General features: G+C 37.2%; 2 protein-coding genes across 4 annotated transcripts in view; one reads left to right on the top strand and one right to left on the bottom strand.

Moving 5' to 3' along the window:
• The first annotated feature begins 6,445 nt into the window (after window positions 1–6,445).
• LOC112563737 (vesicular, overexpressed in cancer, prosurvival protein 1-like) lies at window positions 6,446–14,288 on the top strand. Its single transcript, XM_025238018.1, has 6 exons — window positions 6,446–6,685; window positions 7,599–7,630; window positions 8,184–8,294; window positions 8,441–8,660; window positions 9,868–9,943; window positions 10,231–14,288. The coding sequence occupies exons 1-6, from the start codon at window positions 6,614–6,616 to the stop codon at window positions 10,428–10,430; spliced, it is 711 nt and encodes a 236-aa protein (XP_025093803.1). The 5' UTR covers window positions 6,446–6,613; the 3' UTR covers window positions 10,431–14,288.
• A 1,515-nt stretch (window positions 14,289–15,803) lies between these two features.
• LOC112563736 (sterol regulatory element-binding protein cleavage-activating protein-like) overlaps window positions 15,804–19,842 on the bottom strand; it is a 28,780-nt gene continuing 24,741 nt past the window's right edge. For all 3 annotated transcript variants that reach the window (XM_025238015.1, XM_025238017.1, XM_025238016.1), the window contains exon 26: window positions 15,804–19,842. In XM_025238015.1, coding sequence (XP_025093800.1) covers window positions 19,663–19,842 — 180 coding nt within the window. In that variant the 3' untranslated portion in view covers window positions 15,804–19,662.

Below are 19,842 nucleotides of genomic sequence, written 5' to 3'. Positions count from 1 at the left end.
GTTTGTTTTTATTATTGCTGCTCTCAGGCAAACGTATATTAGACCAAGAAACCTATCAAAATCAAATCACAATCAAAGAAAACTTTATTGTCTGTCCGAGGAAGTCCAAGACAGAAATTTTTCTTTTGCTCACAGACTCAATCACATATACAAACATGAGTATATATATACAACATAATGGCAGACATACATACCAAGACATTCAACACACGCGCACACCTACACCTTCTTACACATGCATGGGAACCTCCTCCAGAGTATGGCAGCCCTACGGTCGAGTTCTTGTATTCTTTTATATTTAGGATGGTGATGGTTGCTGGCACGAAGGAGTCGAAGGACCTCGATCAGCTTTTCGCGCACGTGGTACTCTGTAGCGCCTGCCTGAGGGCATCAGCTGAAAGTTGGGATGGAGAGGGTGTGTTTCAGTGTTTGGTATTCCATCTTTCTGACTGTATGGAGATACAAGTCAGAAAGTGGCAGCTGTGGTGTACCAGTAATTTTAATTGCCTGGTGGATGGTTGGCCCTTGCCTTGTCTTTGACGAGGAGGTGACCATACCAGGCAGCGATGTTAAATGTGAGGATGCTCTCAACAAGAGACCTGTAAACAGTCTCCAGCACCCCAAAGCTGACGTTGAAGCTGAGGAGTTTTCTCAACAGGTGTAGTCTTTGCTGGGCCTGTCTGTACACTTGGTTCACGTGATCGCTAAAAGAGAGCCTTCCGTCTATCACTGTGTAGCAGGGTTAGATGCGGGCTCTTCCCCCAATCCTTCCACAACAACAAGACGCAACACTCTCGTGGGTTCCAGGTCGTTTATTCTAATGCCAGTCGATAGTGCTGGCTCTGGCGAACCTCGACACAACAAACTCTCTCTCTCCGACGCTCAAAGACCCTACTCCTGTGTTTGGGAAAAGGCCCCGACTACACATCTACCGTAAACTATATACTAAGAGGGCACGTGACTACTCGCCACTCAATCTGCCCGGTTCTGACGCTATCGCTCTAATACTGAGGCAACTACTGACCACTGCGCTATTGCGCTACTACTCCATCTTACACCCCCTACTACCCTGGGCCTCGATCGCCTCCATCAGTCTAGTTCTCACATTCCGCACAGGTCTTTCAATTAACACCCGCACCTGTGAAGTGGTTACTGCGCTATATCTCTAACTTCGACCCCGACCCCGGGGCCGTGACCGTGTCCTCAATCAAGACGGCCTGTCGTCCGTTCCCCCCCCCCCCCCGATCGGCGATCACTCGTCACCCACCTATTGTTTCAACTTGCTCCCACTCCGCCCGTCATTGTTTCACTGGGTTGGCACCCGGCCAGCGACCACCACTCCATCCTCCCTGTGTGTGTGTATGTGCGTGCCATCCTCCATCCCAGCCTGCAAGAACTCTTGGGTCCCTCATGGGACCTCTTCGGGAAGAAAGTTGGGTCCCTCTCGGGTTTTGGAAGCGGGACCCTAAGGGGACCTCGTAGGGAATTCCCACGGGTTGCCATGTTTTCCCACGAAAGACCCACCCACCTTCCCACCAAAAAACCATTGCATACCCACCGATCGCCCATGAGAAGTCGTGTTTTCCCATCAAACTCCCAACTCCCACTCCCCTCTTGCTGCATTCCTCACCCTTTCTCACTTTTACTTACACTGGTACACAGGCTTGCACACCATGAAGAAAACATTCAACAGCTTTTCAAAATCTCGTTTCCTCACAACGCATAAATAGTAGGCAAGAGATATCATTAAACAATTTTATTATTTACACCAAAAAAACTATTTTAACAGTTTACATTATTTAAAGCATTAAAATTGTTTTTGAACATAAGCATTCATCCAATTATTTACATAAAAATTGCAGTCAATAATTTTTTACCCCATGAAAGTTATTTTTGAAATAATTATTTATAACATAAAGTCAAACAATTTACATAAAAGATAGAAAAATATGACACCAAAAATCGATCCATGAGTGGTGGAATCCCTGTAGAAGAAAAGAAAAAAGTTACAATGCATTTACATATTTTGATTTTTGCTATGTAAGTAGAACTAACCTCTCACATAGATGAAAGCTTAACTCTTTCTTTATGCACTCAACACGGGTGGCCGATTTTGCCCTGCTCACTTGTTACGCAGTATTTACATTGGGCTTATGCATTGTTGTAATTTTTTTAGGCCTTTACAGCTCGTGGTTTAAAAGAAAAAATTAATAAATAAGACAGTTTAGGCCTTTATGAACACAATTATCTCCCTTACATGACGAAGGACGTACGTTTGAACGAAAGTCTCGCCGATATTCTACACTACCTGTCCTTTTCGATGGTACACATTGCGAACATCATGCATCTGAAACGTCAAATAACAAAAGAAAGAACATCCCAGAGGATATTCCTGCTTCAGATGAAGGAGAATTTGACCACGAATGGTGTAAAAATGGTTTTCATCTGCTCCCGAATTTTTTGTTTGAAATGTGTTAAAAAAAAAAAAATTTTCCAAACTTCACATAATATACCTAATTTTGGTTGGATTATCATAAAAGTGAGTTCACGAGCAAGATTACGGTAAAATTGTTCCACTTCTACACATTTTGATCTGTCATAATCAATTTAAATTTCTGTTCTATCTTGTTTAGTTATTTTTTAATAATTTTTTGAAAAAGGGTAAATTCATGCGTACAGGGGGGTTTGACCGCCTTTAGCCTTGTGTAAAGAAAGAGTTAAAGCTTTCATAAATCTACTAATTACTAGTGAGATTACAAGAACTTGAACAAGAGTGGAATAAAAAGATTTTTAAACGGTAATGTCTTGATGGCCATTTGTGTGTATAAGAAGTTTTGGATAATATCTGAAAGTAACCAATTAATCTTTAGTACAAAAAGTAAAGTAAATAGGCCTACTGAATAAATCCACGAAGAATAAAACAATGCTCACATTAATAATTTTAACTTGACAAACTCATTTTGTAATTCCACTCACCATTAGATGGCATCACCCTTCGAATCATTCCTCAATCCATGTCTCTTGGACTGCAGCTGTGCACAAATAGAAATTGTAAGGTAGACTTAAATGCTATTGTACACAATAATAAATTTGTAAATGTAGAGAAAATAATACTTAGATTCACTATTTTTTTTAAATTGTTCGGAAACTTGTCCTTTTAAGTTCATATTGACGTACACCTCAAAGAAATCAAAACCAAACAAAAACTACACACCAATTAATATACTTCTCAGCTGAAGTGACTGGAAACTTTTTCCCCTTTGGTTCCACTGAGCCAACTCTGAAGATAGCAGCCGTTTTAAAATTCTCCGTGCACGAGAGGTGCTGAACCTGTTAAAAAAAATCTTTAGTTGTTTCCACCATGTAAAATACTACAATACAAATGCGAAATAAATTAATTCACTGGATTGGATAAGTTTAAGATATAATGCTGAACCCTACTCCACTGATGAGGGATCAATGGTTGCATGATGAATATAGCTACAAACCAGACCCAGTCTCTTAAATAAACCCTAGTGGGACTTCAGAGAAAATAATGGCATTAAGTGACTCAAATCACCAAGTTAATTAAGAGTTTAATCAAAGCTGTTCTTTATGAAAGTAGAACAATTTTAGTGGTCATAGTTAATAGACACACAGACTGCTCATTTTGACACCATGAAAAGCAAGTGACAGAATTATTTTATAAATAAAATCTATGCATATAAAATACTACATTATTTTGTACTTCATAAAATGTGTATTATTTTTAATGCAAATATTACACTGACCACACATTCTTGTCAGGAGAGTTAACCTGTAAGCTGATGCTATGCCTGCCTGTTTGTTAAATGGTTTATCAAGACTGTAAAGCATAACATACATATTAACTGATATATTAGCTAAAGCTAAAGGTAACATTTAAAAAAGGTGTCTAGTACTAACACATTATACTTAAATGACATACCACTTTTGTTCTAATTCATTTCTTCATCAGCTCCTCTTTCCCCATATTTTGAAGAAGCAGGGTGACCTGATTCAGTTTGTGAACTACATTCTGTAGTGTTTTGCTCTGCTCATCAACTTTGCTGAGAACTCTGTTCAAAAATGTATTTGAAATCAAAATGTTACTTTTAGTCTTTAAAGTAATGACAAAACAAAACTATGGATGTAAGTCTATTGACAATTTTTTTAATTAACAGAAAATGTTTAGATGGATATAATAAGGATGTGCATGTAGACCACTAAAAACACAAAACCTGTGCTTGTATAGTGATCCTGATGAAATCATAGAGGGAGACAAAATAAACTTACTGGTAAAATTCACTGAGCCAGACCTAGTCAGTGTGATCTGCAATTAAAGATTGTTATAATTAGTTCTTTTTGTAAATCATGTAAAATAAACTGAAAAAATGGCATGCAGCATTTTAAAGACAAAGAAAATATGTGATCAGATAAGTGATTGTTAGAAAAATGACAGACTTTGACAAAGTTCATTGCATAGCATTGGATTTCATACATTTTGTTTTTATTTCAAAGTGTATAAGTACAAAAATAAAATTCTTTCTTTTGCTTTGCATTAATTTTCCAAAATTTTAGTTGTTCAGAAAGCAATGTGATTGTCTCGTTGCTTTCCCCTAGAATGCACCAAGACGGACACAAACGTTTGGTAATCGCAGCACCGCTGTTATTGAGAAAGCAGACGACGAATTTCAAGCATGACTCAATGAGTTCATGTCATAGATTTCAACTTCGAAGTTAATCATCAATGATACGAGAGATTGTGTGTGCAGTGTGCTTTACCTCTTGACTAGTTAATTTGAACCCATCATGCACTGTCCTCTTGCTTCTGCCAATCGTATTCGCGCTCAACATTTCGTTTCTGTAATTAGTAAATACGTGCAATTAGTAGGCAAGAGATACGATTAAACAATTTGATTATTTACAACAAGAAGGATATATGGTTAAACCATTTAAATTATCTACAGCACATATAGAAGACAGCGTCATGTAAAAGCGAGTTGCTAGCGGATGTAGTATGTGTGAGACCTGCCGGGTACAACACGTGAAACATTTCACAAAAAGCACTACAATACTTATATATGATCATAAATTATTCATGACTATCCACTGTTATAAAGTATAGTTGTTTTAATGGCATCTTTCACTTAACTTTATTAAGACTTACTTCAGAAATCGGCGGTGTTTCACTTGAAGATGGACGTACAGTTCAAAATGTCCGCGCGCCGGCCGGTGTGACCTTCCTGTGCCCTGTGACCCGCCCGTACCTTGAGGTACACGCGGGGATATCGGGATGCGACACGATCACGTGGCTACCAAATCGAGAGCGGCTGAAGAAAAAAAGCGCGATGGACGCGTCAGTTTAGGATCGAATTACAGGCTTCCCTCCCCAAAGTCTCACTTCCCTATAGGGGCCGTTCAAACACCCAAAGCCCTTGCACGCTGGGATCCCACCTCATCCGATGTCCCACGTACACCAGGACCCACACTACCATAACTGTACCAAGGTACTTAAAACTGGAAGCCCTCTAGCTGTACCTGCTGTCCTTTGGATTGGTGGGGACAGAAAACAGGATACATGTACATGTATACATTTGTGGAAAGGAGAAAGTTTGAACTTTGCAATAAAACTAATGAAAATTGTCTTCCCCTGCCACGATCGTGACTCATCGTGCTATAATTAAAGGGGTAATAAAGCTATAAGAGTATAAGGGCTCAAAGTTTGACAAGGTTTATTGTTTAAAAAGTGTACTCCTCGAGTGGTCTAAGGGCAGTGCACGTCAGTATGAATATAAGTATGACTATAGACATGAGAATTTTCTGAGCTCCCAACAAGCGTGACGGGGGTTAAGGTTTGGTATGCATATAGGTAAGACTATAGATACGAGTTTTATCTGAGAGCTCCCAACAAGAAGAAGCGTGACGGGTGAAGGGTCGGCATGCATATAGGTATGACCATAGACACGAGTATTTTTTTGAGAGCTCCCAACAACAATTAATAAGCGTGTCGGCAGTCGGCGGAAGAGCTACAAATGGGATATGTGTATCACGTGACTTTTACACCTGATTTTTACATGCGTAATGTGTCTGCTGATCTTCGTCCCTATATTTGTTTTTTTTTTCCTGACATTCAAACTATATATTTTTCAACCCTTCATGTCTTCCTTGCATCACCACTAACATCAGAAGATATTTTAACCACGCAGGACTAAATTTACGGTTGTGGACTGTGTCAGAGACTTCAACCTTTACCGCGCCGTGCATACAACGTGGGTTGTAAGCTAGGACTGGCTGTCTACGGCGACAGACATAGCATAATCTTTTTAAAAAGAAGGAGGAATATTGTGGGGAGCAGCAAACCTGTAACACATACATGATATCAGCGGACAAACACAAACATCGAAGCTGCGGCACACACCGCCGCACAAGGGAGGTAACGCCAAGTGCGGATGTCGGTGATGTCGAGATGTCAAGGACAGAACAGAAAGCCAGGAACTAGGTGCAAGCGGGCATATCCTCGAACTTTCAGGTTTTACCTTGTTTTACGTATTGAACAAGCGGTACCCGCTTGAACAAGCATTGTTTTAGGATCAGGTCGACTGATGTGAGGAAGATGTCGACAGGCCGTTGGGCTACCCGGGTATCAGCGATCTGTGCGGTTGTCGTGCAGGAATTGTTTGTTCAGGTAAGACTTTCTCCACTCAACAACAGACCTGTGAAAAGTCCTATTAGAAAAGTGCTACCAAATATCGCCTTTGCTTTCAATTAAAACGATTTAGTGAAGAATACAAGTTGGGAAGTGGTTACTTGAAGTTTCTGAAACTAGAAAGATAAGAATTATTTTGATACGCATTTACTGATTTAGCATAACGCATAACGACAGATTAAGAAATTTATTGTCAGACACCTATGGTGACAAGTGAAGGAAACAATAATTTTATCACGTTTATGATCATCCCGTTGCGAAACATTCATGAGAAACATGAAAGTACTCTGGTTACAGGCAATTGCTATAAATTGTTTTTCTTTGTTGTTTTGGTACTGTTTATTTACTATGAAAATTCACAAAATTGTTGCCTAACATTAGAGACATAGGGTTACAACGCTGTGTGTGTGGTGGTGATGGAGCGGAGAGGATGATTTAACCTATTACATAATTACAAATAAATAACTAAGTAAATGTTAATATATATTATAGACCATGTATACTATTGTCTTATGTGATGTATAAAGTATTACTGTAGTTGAATATATGTACATGTCAAAATGCATGGGTGTGTCTGTTTATATGCTTGTGTTTATTTAAATGGACAGGTCTGTGCCTCCTTCAAAACTATCATCTTGTGCCACCTGATAATTGTTAGTGTACTGTTAATAATGTGCAGTGTACCGTATTTAAATCCTCTTTAATTTAAATTTGATAAGAATCTGTTATATTAATAATATTTATAGTTCATTATGATTTTTTACTTTACTTTGCATCTGTATTAGTTTTACCTATCCTTGCTCATACTGTTTCTGTTCTATTTTAGTGTTTTCTTAGATTATGCAGTTTAAAGGTTTGTTCACCAGTTATATTGTTTCTTGTACTTTTGCAGGTTGCTTCAGAATATTGCGGTGATAACAAGTAGTAAGTATGGTTCCATATACATCTATTTATATGTACTGCTTTACTAGCATAGATATCCCTCTTTGCCTGGGAATGAATTCTCTTGCAAACTCTTGCGATAGGGATTTTATTGTCAGTTACAGATATACCACATCGGGAGAAGTGTGTATTTTATATTTTGACATATGTGACATTGGTGTAGCAAATAAGCAAAAGCATTGTGATGCTGTCAATAATGCAGCATCTCTCTCTCTACTTGCTTGCATGCATTTGGACACTTGAGGTCAGTGTGGATTTGCTTAGTTATCACGATCAAGCATATGCAACCACGTATACATATACATACTTCCTACATACATACTACACATTGTCAAGATGCTGATGATCATAATAACTCACAGAATGAAGTTTGAACAGTAAGTTTATTAAAGGTTCTTGTTTTTAAGAAAATTAAAGCCAAAAAAAATAAAGCCACATACTTTATTTGAAACTTGTAGTAGCTTAAATAAAATTTTTAAAAGTTGATGAACTCTTTTTTTTCTGTATCAATTATGCATTATATTTTTTTTGTCAGTTGTCAGCCTCCATACAAGTGCTGTGAAAATGCTCTAGCTTGCTGTTATGACCATGACAATAGCTACAGCCGTGGCTTCAGGCTGCATGTTTGGAACATGTGGTATTTTTGGTAAAAGATTTTTTCAACCTCTTTATTTTTTAGTGTGCATTATACTTTTGTCTTTGGCAACTGCTGTCAACATGGTATGTGCTAATAATTTTGACAAGTAGGTGAGAAAATTACACACATCATGGATTATGTTAACTTTTTTTCAGGCTCGTCATCATTTTTATCTTGATGTCTTGTTTTGGTGGATGTGGCTACTACCGTCGTCGAAGACTTGCAGCCCTTCAGCAGTCAGCAGAGATCCAGCCTTCACGTTGTCATGTGACCCATGAACGCTGCGCTAATACACGGCAAAGCTACTATGCTTACACTGGACCTGGTGCAGACCCAGTTCCTGATGTATTACATCTTCCACCACCTTACACAGAGGTTTGTTTGCTTCTTCTGTCACCCTCAGTTTGTCAAGATAAGTACCATTACTTATCCTTAGTGCATGAATGAGATAGAGCTAGTTACCCTAGAATACCTAAAAATACTTTATTTTATTAAAAAATAGGTATACAAAAATTAAAACAGAAGAAGAAAACTTACACAAAGTATGCAAAATAAGTAAAATTTAGCTGTTAGTACCTTCATCCATCCTGAAAGTGTATTGTTTTCTAAATCCAAAATGAATGAGGCAGAAGGATTTTTAAAAATGTACATATAATATCAGCCATGGGCTGCTCACACACCCTTTCTTCTAAATTTTCTTTATTTTTATCAACTTAATTTTTTGACAAAGAAAACGAATCTTCAGTACTGCTGTCTTGTTTGGTTTCTGTTTCATCTAGCAAATGAAGCACAAGAGGTCATAAACTCCATTTGCTGTTTTACACTTTGCATGTATGATCCTGCTCGATACCATTTTTGCAGTGAAAGTGTTTTGATTGAAAATTTCAGAAACTTCCTCTAAAAGTTGCTTCCTTTATGGTCTAATAAATTGTTGTCTTACTGAATCACTTATTTAGTCGGGTATTTACATGGACTGTAGGTGTTTGTGTGAGATGATAGTTTGAGTGGAATTTAAGTTGTTTTTATTCTAAGTTTTATTATCAGCCAGTTGTTTTACCACGTCTTTTAATTTCTCCTAGTGAGATAATAAAGTTAAATTGAATTGAATTGAATTGAATAATAATGATCACTGTTTTTGGTTCAGTGATTGATTTTTTAAAACATTTTTTCCTGATAATTGCATACTTTTTTTTTTTATGTGTACTTATGTGCAACAGAGCTTCTATGTAGATGCTGAGTGTAGTCCATATAATTACGTGAAGGAGTTAGACTGAGTTAATTTGCTGTTCTGACTAATAGTTGCATTATAGTACTTTTTTGGTTTTGATTAAGAACTTATGGGTGGGTATGTGTTTGTGTTTAGATGTTGTGATGAAGAACTTGTGTGTATAGGCATGCACAGGTGTGTGTACATGAGGATGTACACACTCTTGCTGTGATATAGCCTTAGTTGCTGGCATGGCGTAAAACTCAAATAACCAACTATACACACACACTAGAATACAGAATACTGAAAATTAGTGTCAGTTCTTCAGTAGATGATGTTTGTTTTCTGACTTAAAAGTATGTCTTTATTTGTCAGGTTATGAATCAACCAAATCTGTATCCTGTTAATAAAGTCGATCTTCCACCCTACCCAGGACCTCCATCAGCCAAAGGTTTCATATGTTTATATCATTGTTATTGAAACCACTTTGTGTGTGATGTATTGGTGCAATGTCTGTGTGTTGTTTGTGTGTCCATGGACAAAAGCAGTGTGTTGCATTAACTTGTGCTCATTATTGTTGAAAGCTTTTATCTTCAAATAGTGTCACATGTATTCATCTATGTGTTATGGTAGGAATACCTTCTGTACCAGAAGTTCTGATATCTAACATGTTTTTGAGAATCCTGATTTAAGAAAAATAATACAGTCCTTAATGAAAAGTCAAACTTTGTTCTTCAGGTGAATCAAGCTGCCTTCCTGGAGACACGATTCATCCACCCCCCTATACTGAACTTACCCCATCTATGCCTGTCTCATTAGGCGATGGGTCATTGCATCAGTCGGCACCTACCGTGTCAGTCACCCACACAGAGGCCTCTACTCAAGAGCATGACATTACCACAGGCAGAAGAAATTTAGAGGCAGCCAACAATGGGTGACAATTTACAACATAGTCAGCAGACTTTCTCTCTTTTATTCCCCTAGTTTCTGTTACAACAAGAATTTTTTGGCATTTTTTCCTCTCATTGTGTGTGACAATCTTGATAAATTTCATTTTGGCACAGTAATACTACTGTTTGCCAGAGCCCCTCAGAATGATAAGAATGGTCTAGTCAAAATAAATTTCGATGCTGTTTACATAGATTTTTAATAATCCCATTCTTTGCTTGTGTTATTTTCTCCTTTTTCTAAGCAGAGGATTTTACTAATTTGGAATATTTAATTGGGTGCCATCACAATTCTTTACACACATTTAAATCTGTTTTAAAAAAGATGTTTTTCCTGTTTTGCATGCATATGCATTTTGTATATTAGCAGACACATCTGCGTGTGTGAGGGAGAGGCTGCTTGATGATAGACTACTAAAAGGTTTGCTTGCCATGGAGCTGTAACTCGTCACACATGAAGTTTTCAAATCTTTATCTGAACAGTGTCAGCAGACACTGTGTGAGTTTGTTGCCAGTTCCCAGACATAGGAAAAGTACAAGGTGTGAACCTAGTGGTGGTTAAAATCCAATACTGTTGCATGTAGCTTATGCTGCTCTAATGGAGAAAGCTTCAGGAGATGATGAAGAAATGCATTTTATTTACTGTTTATAAAAATAACAGTGGAAGCAATGTAGTCGGAGCAGATTACCAAGCATATAAAATAGAAAGTTGTTTCTGCCTTTATCTTCAAAGCACTCTCAAGAAAAGATTTTAAACATCTGTAGCTCTCAGCCTGGTCATTTGATCTCAGTTGATTTTTCTGTGACACATTTTGAATTGGAATGTTTGACAGTAAAGTTCAGTGAAATGAAAATGAAACTTATTCTTTTTTTCCATAAGGGTAGGCAGGGTCCTTATATGGCAGCAGGAGCAAGATTGTTTTTGGTTTCCTTCGAGTGTCTTACATAATGTTTTATTAAGCAACTCTAGAAAACCACTTACCCAACTTAAACCTAAGTACAGAAGACATGGATGCTTGTATATTCTTTGGGGTTTGATTTTGGCATGGGACTCAACTTTGTTCTTAAGTAGCCCTGATATATTTTTCTCTTCTTAGCTACTTTATATCCATGTAGTCTCAGACTGATCAGCATCAAAGTGTCTTTAGCTTCTTTCCGACTATCTCTATCAGTCAATAAATCAGACTGCAGATGTCTTTAGCTATTTGTTGGATGGCATATTTTAGCAAAATGACGATTGGTTTTTCAAGAACATTACTGTCCCCTAGAAATTCCTTGTGTTACCCTCATTTTCTAAACCATTTGGATGATTGCTGATTCTTCTTGTTCCTGATCACCTCCAGTGGAGAATAGGGCCGCAACTACACGTTGCATTTGCAGTTTCTGTTACAGGGGTTGTTCTACAGGGTGGGGTTGCTACCCCCACACCCAACCCTCCTCCTTCATCCAGGCTTTGGACTGGCAGGTTACCCAGGGGTTTCCAGCTGAGTTATAATTGCTGATTGCCTGACATGAAAGTTCACATACCTGTATAGCATAATGTTTCATTATGATGAGCAGCAAGAGTGTTTGTGATCAGAACTGGGAGTGAGAGAGCACCCATCCTCAATCTATGTATTTTCTGTAATGAAAGAAATGTTCTGTATTGCAGAACCTGTGACTCATGAGCCATGACACTTGCCCTGGTAAATTAAACTTTAAATGAAAATTATTTTTCTTATTGTTAGTGCATGGCTAGATGCCTGCAAATAGTTTTAAAGTTTTTTTCTTACAGTCACCTATGATACAAACAAGCTGAATAGGAAGATTTTCTAATTAACACATAACCTTCTTGGTGACCATGAATAAAAATTTGTATGACTTTCCTAAAGGAACCTAGATTTTCTTCATTTAGATTTTATAGTCAATTTTCATGCTCAGATGTTTGGTCAGTAAAGGCTCTCAGTATCAATGTCTGCTGAATACAATTTAACCATTGCATTGGGAAAAAACTACCAACAGAATGGTCATCTATACTGGACGTAAAATTCAGCATCTTTACCTGTCGCTGAAGTTGTGTACAGGTAATATTTATGTGACCATTAATAAAGCAGCAACAGGAACTGCACATTGAAAACATAATGTATCTACATCTCTAGACCTTTTCTTTTTTTAGATTAACCCTTTGGGCACAATAGGCCATGATTGTGGCTTTGTCGGGAAAGCATGTGGAAGGCAATTTTCATTACTTTTATTGCAAAGTTCAAACTTTCTCCTTTCCAAAAATGAATAGGTTTCTTGATCTGTTTACCTGAGAGCAGCAATAATAAAAAACAAACTTCATCCACTGTTGTCTTCTCAGTCTTCAGCTATTAGCCACTCTTTGCAATATTTATACTTTTATATGGTGCTCAGAAGGTTAAGTAAAAGTGTCTTAATGCATAATTTTGTGCTGTGATAAGAAAAATTGAAATACACAGCAAGGTCAAATGATCTTTCTTTTGGCCTGTTATATGCTTGGGTCATAATATGGAATAGTCAGTTAAGAACCTGAAGGTTCAGTAGGAAATGTATCTTTTATTCCATCCACTTTCTTAAAAACTCTAGAAAATTTACCATCATGATATTGGAGAGCAACATAATGGATTTGAAATCTGTTGCAGCTCTAGTGTATATTGTCTCAATCATAAACACAGCTTGACATTCACATGTTCTGTTGCACTACACAAAGACAACTAAATTGCCTCTTCAGGCTGTCACCTTAAATATCTATTAAGAAAAAATAACGACAACAGCAATAAACAGTAAATTTCTGTCCATCCATCCTGTAATCCAAGAGATCTGTTGTGCACACAAGACACGGTGGCATGCCCAACACACAAAGAAAAGAAATTATTTATCCACCTTTTCTGCTCTTGTGCAACTATTGCTTTTTCATGAGAAGCCATGGCTTAAAAAAAAATTGGTTCTCGTGAATTCACTGAACATATAGTATAGAATGGCTTACCACTTGTGACAAAATAGTCATCCCTTGGGAATCAACAACCTCTGAGTACACAAAATTCTAACACTGCCTCAAGCTGAATGCTGGAACTGATCAGTATAGGCGTTGCCTTTTGGGGTTGACATCCTTGTCACAAGACGATGCATACACCAACTCTCAGGTTAGTCATCTGTCATTGCCTCTTGTGATGGATCTCCTCAACACAGCACAACTCGTATGCCTACTCTTGGGTCAGTCATCCTTCATTTTCTTTTTGGGTAGACATTTTTTGTCACCACACAATGTATATACACCAGCTCTGAGGTCTAGTCCTTTCTCTGGGCCAGGTGAGTGACAAAGTTGATTGCTTTCATTCACCTTTGATACAAGCTAATCTGTTACTTTTCTGGAAAGGTACAGTTTTTACTTCCCACCCTTACTTCAACTTAGGGACTTTCATGGCTTCTCTGGAAATGCAGAACTTACCAGGTGTTCAGAATATATAGGGTCAGTTTCACATTTAGAACATCCTGCACTAGTCAGGAAAAATATTCTTCATGTGTGGTCTGACTTGTCTGTGACCAAAACATACTGACTCAGGCATGCAAAACTTTCACTCAAAAACATGTACTATGTTACCAGTCCATGACAAAATCACATTACAAACACAGATTTACTTGTGCTTAAAAGATGTGCAAAATATTTTTTTTATTTTGAAACTGACTTTTACGTAGCCACAAGATTTTGTTTTGTATTACAGCTTAAAAAGCGGTTCCGCTTCCTGCAAATGAGCAAACTGCATGCCTTGTGATTTATTTGATAATTTTTGTCTATAAATGTGTATTGTGATTTTTATATAATTTTAAAATAAATCTTTTTTCACGGTGCATCATTTCAGTATTTTTTTAAAATTAAATGTCACTTGGTGAAGCAAAAATGTGTGTGCCACTGAAGCTGTTGGGTGTATCTTTCACTTCTCTAGACTCAGAACCCTCAAGGCTCTTTTTCAGTTTTTGAGATCTTTTCCTATTGATAAGCTAAAGGGTCCCATTGCCTATTGGCAGTGCATTGTAAGTAGTTCGCAGTCTCTAAGGCAGGGCAGGGCAGATCATGGAAAGTGGAAGGCAGAAGCAAGCTCTTTATTTCTACTGCCTTTAACCTTTCCTGATAAATTTGCTGAGAGGGTTTGGGGAGTTTTCTAGTCACAGGTAAAGGTAAACTTCTAACTGGCAATCTTTTGCTCTAAAGTTAAAGCACAAACCACTAGGTTATCGTACTTAACACAACATATTTTGAGTTACTATAGATGATAAATAAATTCTGCCGGTTCCGTTTTATGTTCAAAACAACCTCTGCATTCAAGAAAAATCTCTTCTGCACCAGCAGGAAAACCAGTTACAAAAAATCTTGCCCTGCCAAAATGAAAAAGATAATAAGAAAAAGTATGCAACTCTTTCTTAACTTCATTTGCAACAATTATAGGATAGCACTAGTAACTTTGGAATGTATGAAAATATGCTATCTTCCAAAAGTGGACAAACTTATAAAAAGTGTATGAAATCAACTGTTCCTATCATACTCCATCCTAGAAGTTCTTTATTTTGTAAATTCAAAAGGAATGAGGTGTATCCAATGGAATCTTAAAAAATTCTTACACACAGGGTAGCTCTGATATGTCAGTCTCTGATAATCTAGTCCAGCAGGCAATAGACTGAAATAATCACACATAAAAAATCAAAATAGTTTGGCAACAGGAGGAACAGTATTACCAGGCGGTGATCAATAGTATACTGACATTCTCCATCATTATCTGGTATGGCAGCATAACCCTGAAGCAGAAAGTCCAACTCATTTGGGTGGTTGCATGTAATTAGAATTAGAGTGCACCCTGCCCCTTGCAGGCATAGTCTATGCCCAGCAGCGTTCAAGTAAGATTGTTGTTAACAAGTCACACCCAACCAATGGCTTACTTCGCTGCATGCCTTTATTTTGTGTTACTTTGTCTTATTGCAACTGTTTGACTCTCCGTTTTCGCTTGTCCCCGAACCACGTTGCACTGGGATGTGGGAACCATCCAAAATACCCATGTCTAGCAAGCAATGGAGCCTCACAGTGAGCTTCACAATGGGTCCCTGCCATGGTTCCAGTGGCTACAGAACCCGTAATAGCAATGCAGGTGGGGTGGGCAAATGGAAGGTGGAACTCTACCCTCTTCTTTCACTTTTCCCAGTAAGATGGGTACCCAACTTCTGGGTGGAAAGGGGAGTTTTCAAGTCAGAGGCCTGATCAAGCTTCAAACTGCCAACTGTATGAGCATACTAATCACTGGGTCATGAAGCCTACCCAAGGTTTCCAGTCAGCAGTGAAAGATCAGCACATAAATCACCTGCATTAACACCATCTCTGTTTTATGCCTTAAAATTTAATAGCTCATAATCTTCATCTAATAAATTCCAACTTAAAGTTGCAAGTTTCTAGAAAAATACATGCCTTATTTTGAGCTGCTTTTTTATGTGAATTTCCAGTAAATCTTTTGTCACATAAGGCACAAAAGTGCACACAAACTCAGAGATATATATATAATACAGCTGCAGAAACAATATCTCCAGGCTTAATTCACAAATTTCACAATTTATCACAATACAGGCACAGTCATCATTTATATAATACTGCAACAAAAATGCATGAAACAAGAAGCTGCTTTAATTAGCGTACAAGAATAAACTGAACAGTTTGCACTTCCTGATTTTGTTTGTTGATTAGTCACATTTAGTGGAAGTCTGAAGATCATTTTACATGCATTGTTTCTTTTAGGTAAGGTGACATTGGAAGATAATAAGTTTGCACAGAATGTACATAACTTCAGATAACAAAAATGTGAGGATTTTAATTAAAAGATGTGCCTTTAGACATAGACTAATGTTGACTGTCTTGCCACATTTGTGTCCTTAAAACAGAACATGAATATGCATACATTAACAGCTCTCTCTCTCTCATCCATGTCTGAATCATGTAAGCATAGAAGGGTTGTAGAATGGAATGGTCATAAGTTACTGACAGAAGGGCTGTTTAACAAACTTATGGTATTTTCAAATTTCTCCTAAATGGATTAGTACAATGCAAATGATACTAAATGATATTCTGAAGCATTCAAATAATTTACATAAGTTGTGTATCACACTAGCTTTGCATATCTGCATAAGAAAATAGCAAACAAATGAATTCATGCTAATATGACTTTTCTTGTACAATGTGCACATACAAAATGTAACCATCTTTAAGAGGACTGAGATCATTGTTAACGAGTCAGTAGATTTGGTGCTCAGAGTATCCCCTGGAAGGCTTCTGGGAGACTATCTCAAGCAAACCGAGCTGCATCAGAGCAGATTTTATTAAAAGAACAATACCTAACGTTATTGCTTGAAATGTACATAATGCAGAGCAAAGAAGTTTTACATGAAGATTATGGTATTAACATCTTAACTCAGCTGAAGTCAGTTAATTCTGAAAGTTCAGCAACAAACACATGGTCTTTTAGTTGCACTGATTTCTAAATGGTCACATAGCACACAACTGTCTTTTCCCTGCCATAAAAAATAAATTATCACATACAGCAAGGCATTTTGGGATTGTGATACTACTCCATAAGTCTACTGTTTTTGGAGCACCTCCATGAGTAATTTTGCAAAAATAAGTACAGTATGTCCCAAACTTATCAACAGGTTCCATTTCAGGAGGCTGTTTGTATGTGCATTTGTTTGAGACTGGGATGGATGTGTATCGTGATTACAGTATGGTACATGTAAAACCAGCTCTACTTTTGGACGTACCAATATAAACCAATAGTTTTCAGTTGTTTTTAATGTGCTTGAACAACCTTCAAGTACATGAAATAAAGTTTATAACAGTTTATAATTATAGTACAGATATAAACTAAAGTTTATAAAATCTTACAGCTATTGTTTAGGATGTGCATACCCATGCTCCCTCCTGCTGCCGCCACTCAGCGGACATGCAAACTATCGTTACATGCTAACTTTAAGACAATCCTTATGAACTACTTTTGAGCTTGAGCTCAACTTTGTTTACATGCACCAAAGTTTGGAACTTGAATGTTCATAAGTAGGGGACTAACTGAATGGTTTCTCCATGTTTATGACACAGATCAAGATGCAATAAGAAAACGATCAAAGCATGCAAACAAAAAGATACAGAATAAGTCTGCAACAGAAAAAAAACCCCCCACAAATCAACAGTCTGTACAGATTGCTCCTACATTTTCTTTTTTTACAAATTTTCCAGATGTACAATAAAACACATACATCTTAGGCAAAAATATTTTCCTTGAAAAGTACAAGAAACCCCACCTCAGAACAGTCATTTTAATATCTATGACTAAGAAAGATGAAATCCATAAACAACTAAGGACCCATCACAGAGACAATGGTAGCAGATATAAAATCAACAATATTGTCAACAAGACTGTAGCGTCAAAAAGTAGCACCCTTATATCCCCCCCCCCCCTTCCTTTCCTGAAAACTGCATGACTGACGCAAATATAGTTGATTGGATGTCCATATCACCGAGACCGAATCGGTGCTTATTCACATTTTTGCACTAAAAAGCTCCGATGTGGCAGTGTAATAGTGCCTATTGGTATGCCACTCAGAGAGAATGTCGATGTGAAACTGTAAAATGTGAAATGGTCAAGAAACCTGGTGATTCTTTTAAAAGGTGAGAATCTTGATCTAGTAAATATCTTGTGTTTTCATATGACCATGTATGCAAGTGAAGTCAATGCAGCATCTGGCACATCTATATCTCTAAAGCAATGTATTTCTGGTCTTCCTGTATTGTCTATGAACAGGATGCAGACCAGCAAACATGTAAGTTCATCACATCTGACATGATTAAGTCACCTTCTTCAGAATCAGCTCATAACCATGATTTTTGGGTATTCTGGTAATGCAATTTGGTAAACAAATAAACGCTACACTTTTGGGGTCATATTTTGCAGGCATAAACCCTGGGCTAGCCCTGCCATTATTTACCAATAAATCATTTCAGTTCTAAAGAAAACAACTATTACTTTTCTCTGCTATTAGGATAAGTTTCATGAACTCATTGAAGGGAGGATACTTTCATAATGGAGGGAGGTTACTTCAACAAGTGCCTTATAAACTTTGTGAGGGATTAAAACCTGTACTTGACTCCAAACTTGTTTGGTTCTAATTGGTTCTAATTGAGATGCTGCACTGAAAAAATGTCTCAGAGACAAAATTCTAAATATCATTTTTCTAATATATATTTTTTTACTTTCTAGATTGCTCTGTAATTGCCAGCAAGCAGTATAGAGAGCAGGTAAATGAATGTTGACTGCAGGACTATGAAGACTGTGGATTCAAACAGACTGGTTTTATTCTCCTTTGTTGCTTTTGTTGTTGTCAAAAGAAAAAAAAATGAAATACAAGGATGTAATAAACTGTACAAGCAATTCACATATTTTTTACAAATTCAAGAACTTAGAAAAATGGGATGGTAGGCACATTGAACACACAGGTAATAACACTTCCAGAAAAATAGCTCTGATGATTATTATGTTATTATAAATAAAAGGTGAACAGGTTTTCTTGGTGATCCAGTTTTAAAACAATCATGAATGATGCTGTCATTTCCATAATACAAAAGAGGCTGCTGCTGCCAAAAATTATGCTAACACAGATCACCCAATTAAAGAAATTGGTATTAGTAACATTAAATGGCCCTTTAAGTAGAATGGTAGAGAATAAATGAAGTTGTTAGCATACATATGTACAAATTATCTAATTTATCTTTTTGTTTTAATGCTTGCTGTTTTTCCAAACCAAAAACTACTGTCTTATGTTTCCAGTTCATTCTCATCCTGCATCTTTCCCTAGATCATAATGTGAAAATGTCTTGAAATCCAAGCTTTTTGGTTGTTGCTTTTTCAAAAAGTTTTTTACATGATGTTTTCAACACAATTTGATTATTCACTTTAAAGAACTATTCAAAATGAATATGTCTTCACAACCAGAAAAAAATGGACAACACAAAAAGCTACAGAAATAAATAAACAAAAATGCTTAAGGCCACTCTTTTCATTTCTCCACATTTTAACCACAGTTCATTCTTTGACTTTGAAAAGTCCTATGTAAGGACACCTTCGTTGCCCTTTGATGTTACTTTATATACTGTTTAAGTTTTAACTATTTTTTGGCTTTTCTTCCATGCATTTTTTTTTCATTCTGCTTTCTCTAAAGTTGTTGGAAAGGAAATGACCTTGAGACTTGTGCCTGCAGCACATACTAGTGAATTGGAGTTCAGAGTTTCAAGGTGTGTTATAAAAGCAGAGTCCCCATCCTGAAAAGGCACTGGCCGAACAAGACACCCTCTTGACAAATCCCACAGTTCCAGCTTACC

This window comes from Pomacea canaliculata, linkage group LG5 (assembly GCF_003073045.1).
Source record: "Pomacea canaliculata isolate SZHN2017 linkage group LG5, ASM307304v1, whole genome shotgun sequence".
Taxonomy (NCBI): Eukaryota; Metazoa; Mollusca; class Gastropoda; order Architaenioglossa; family Ampullariidae; genus Pomacea; species Pomacea canaliculata.
The sequence above is the reverse complement of the archived record's forward strand: the minus strand, read 5'-3'. Positions and strand labels throughout refer to the sequence as shown.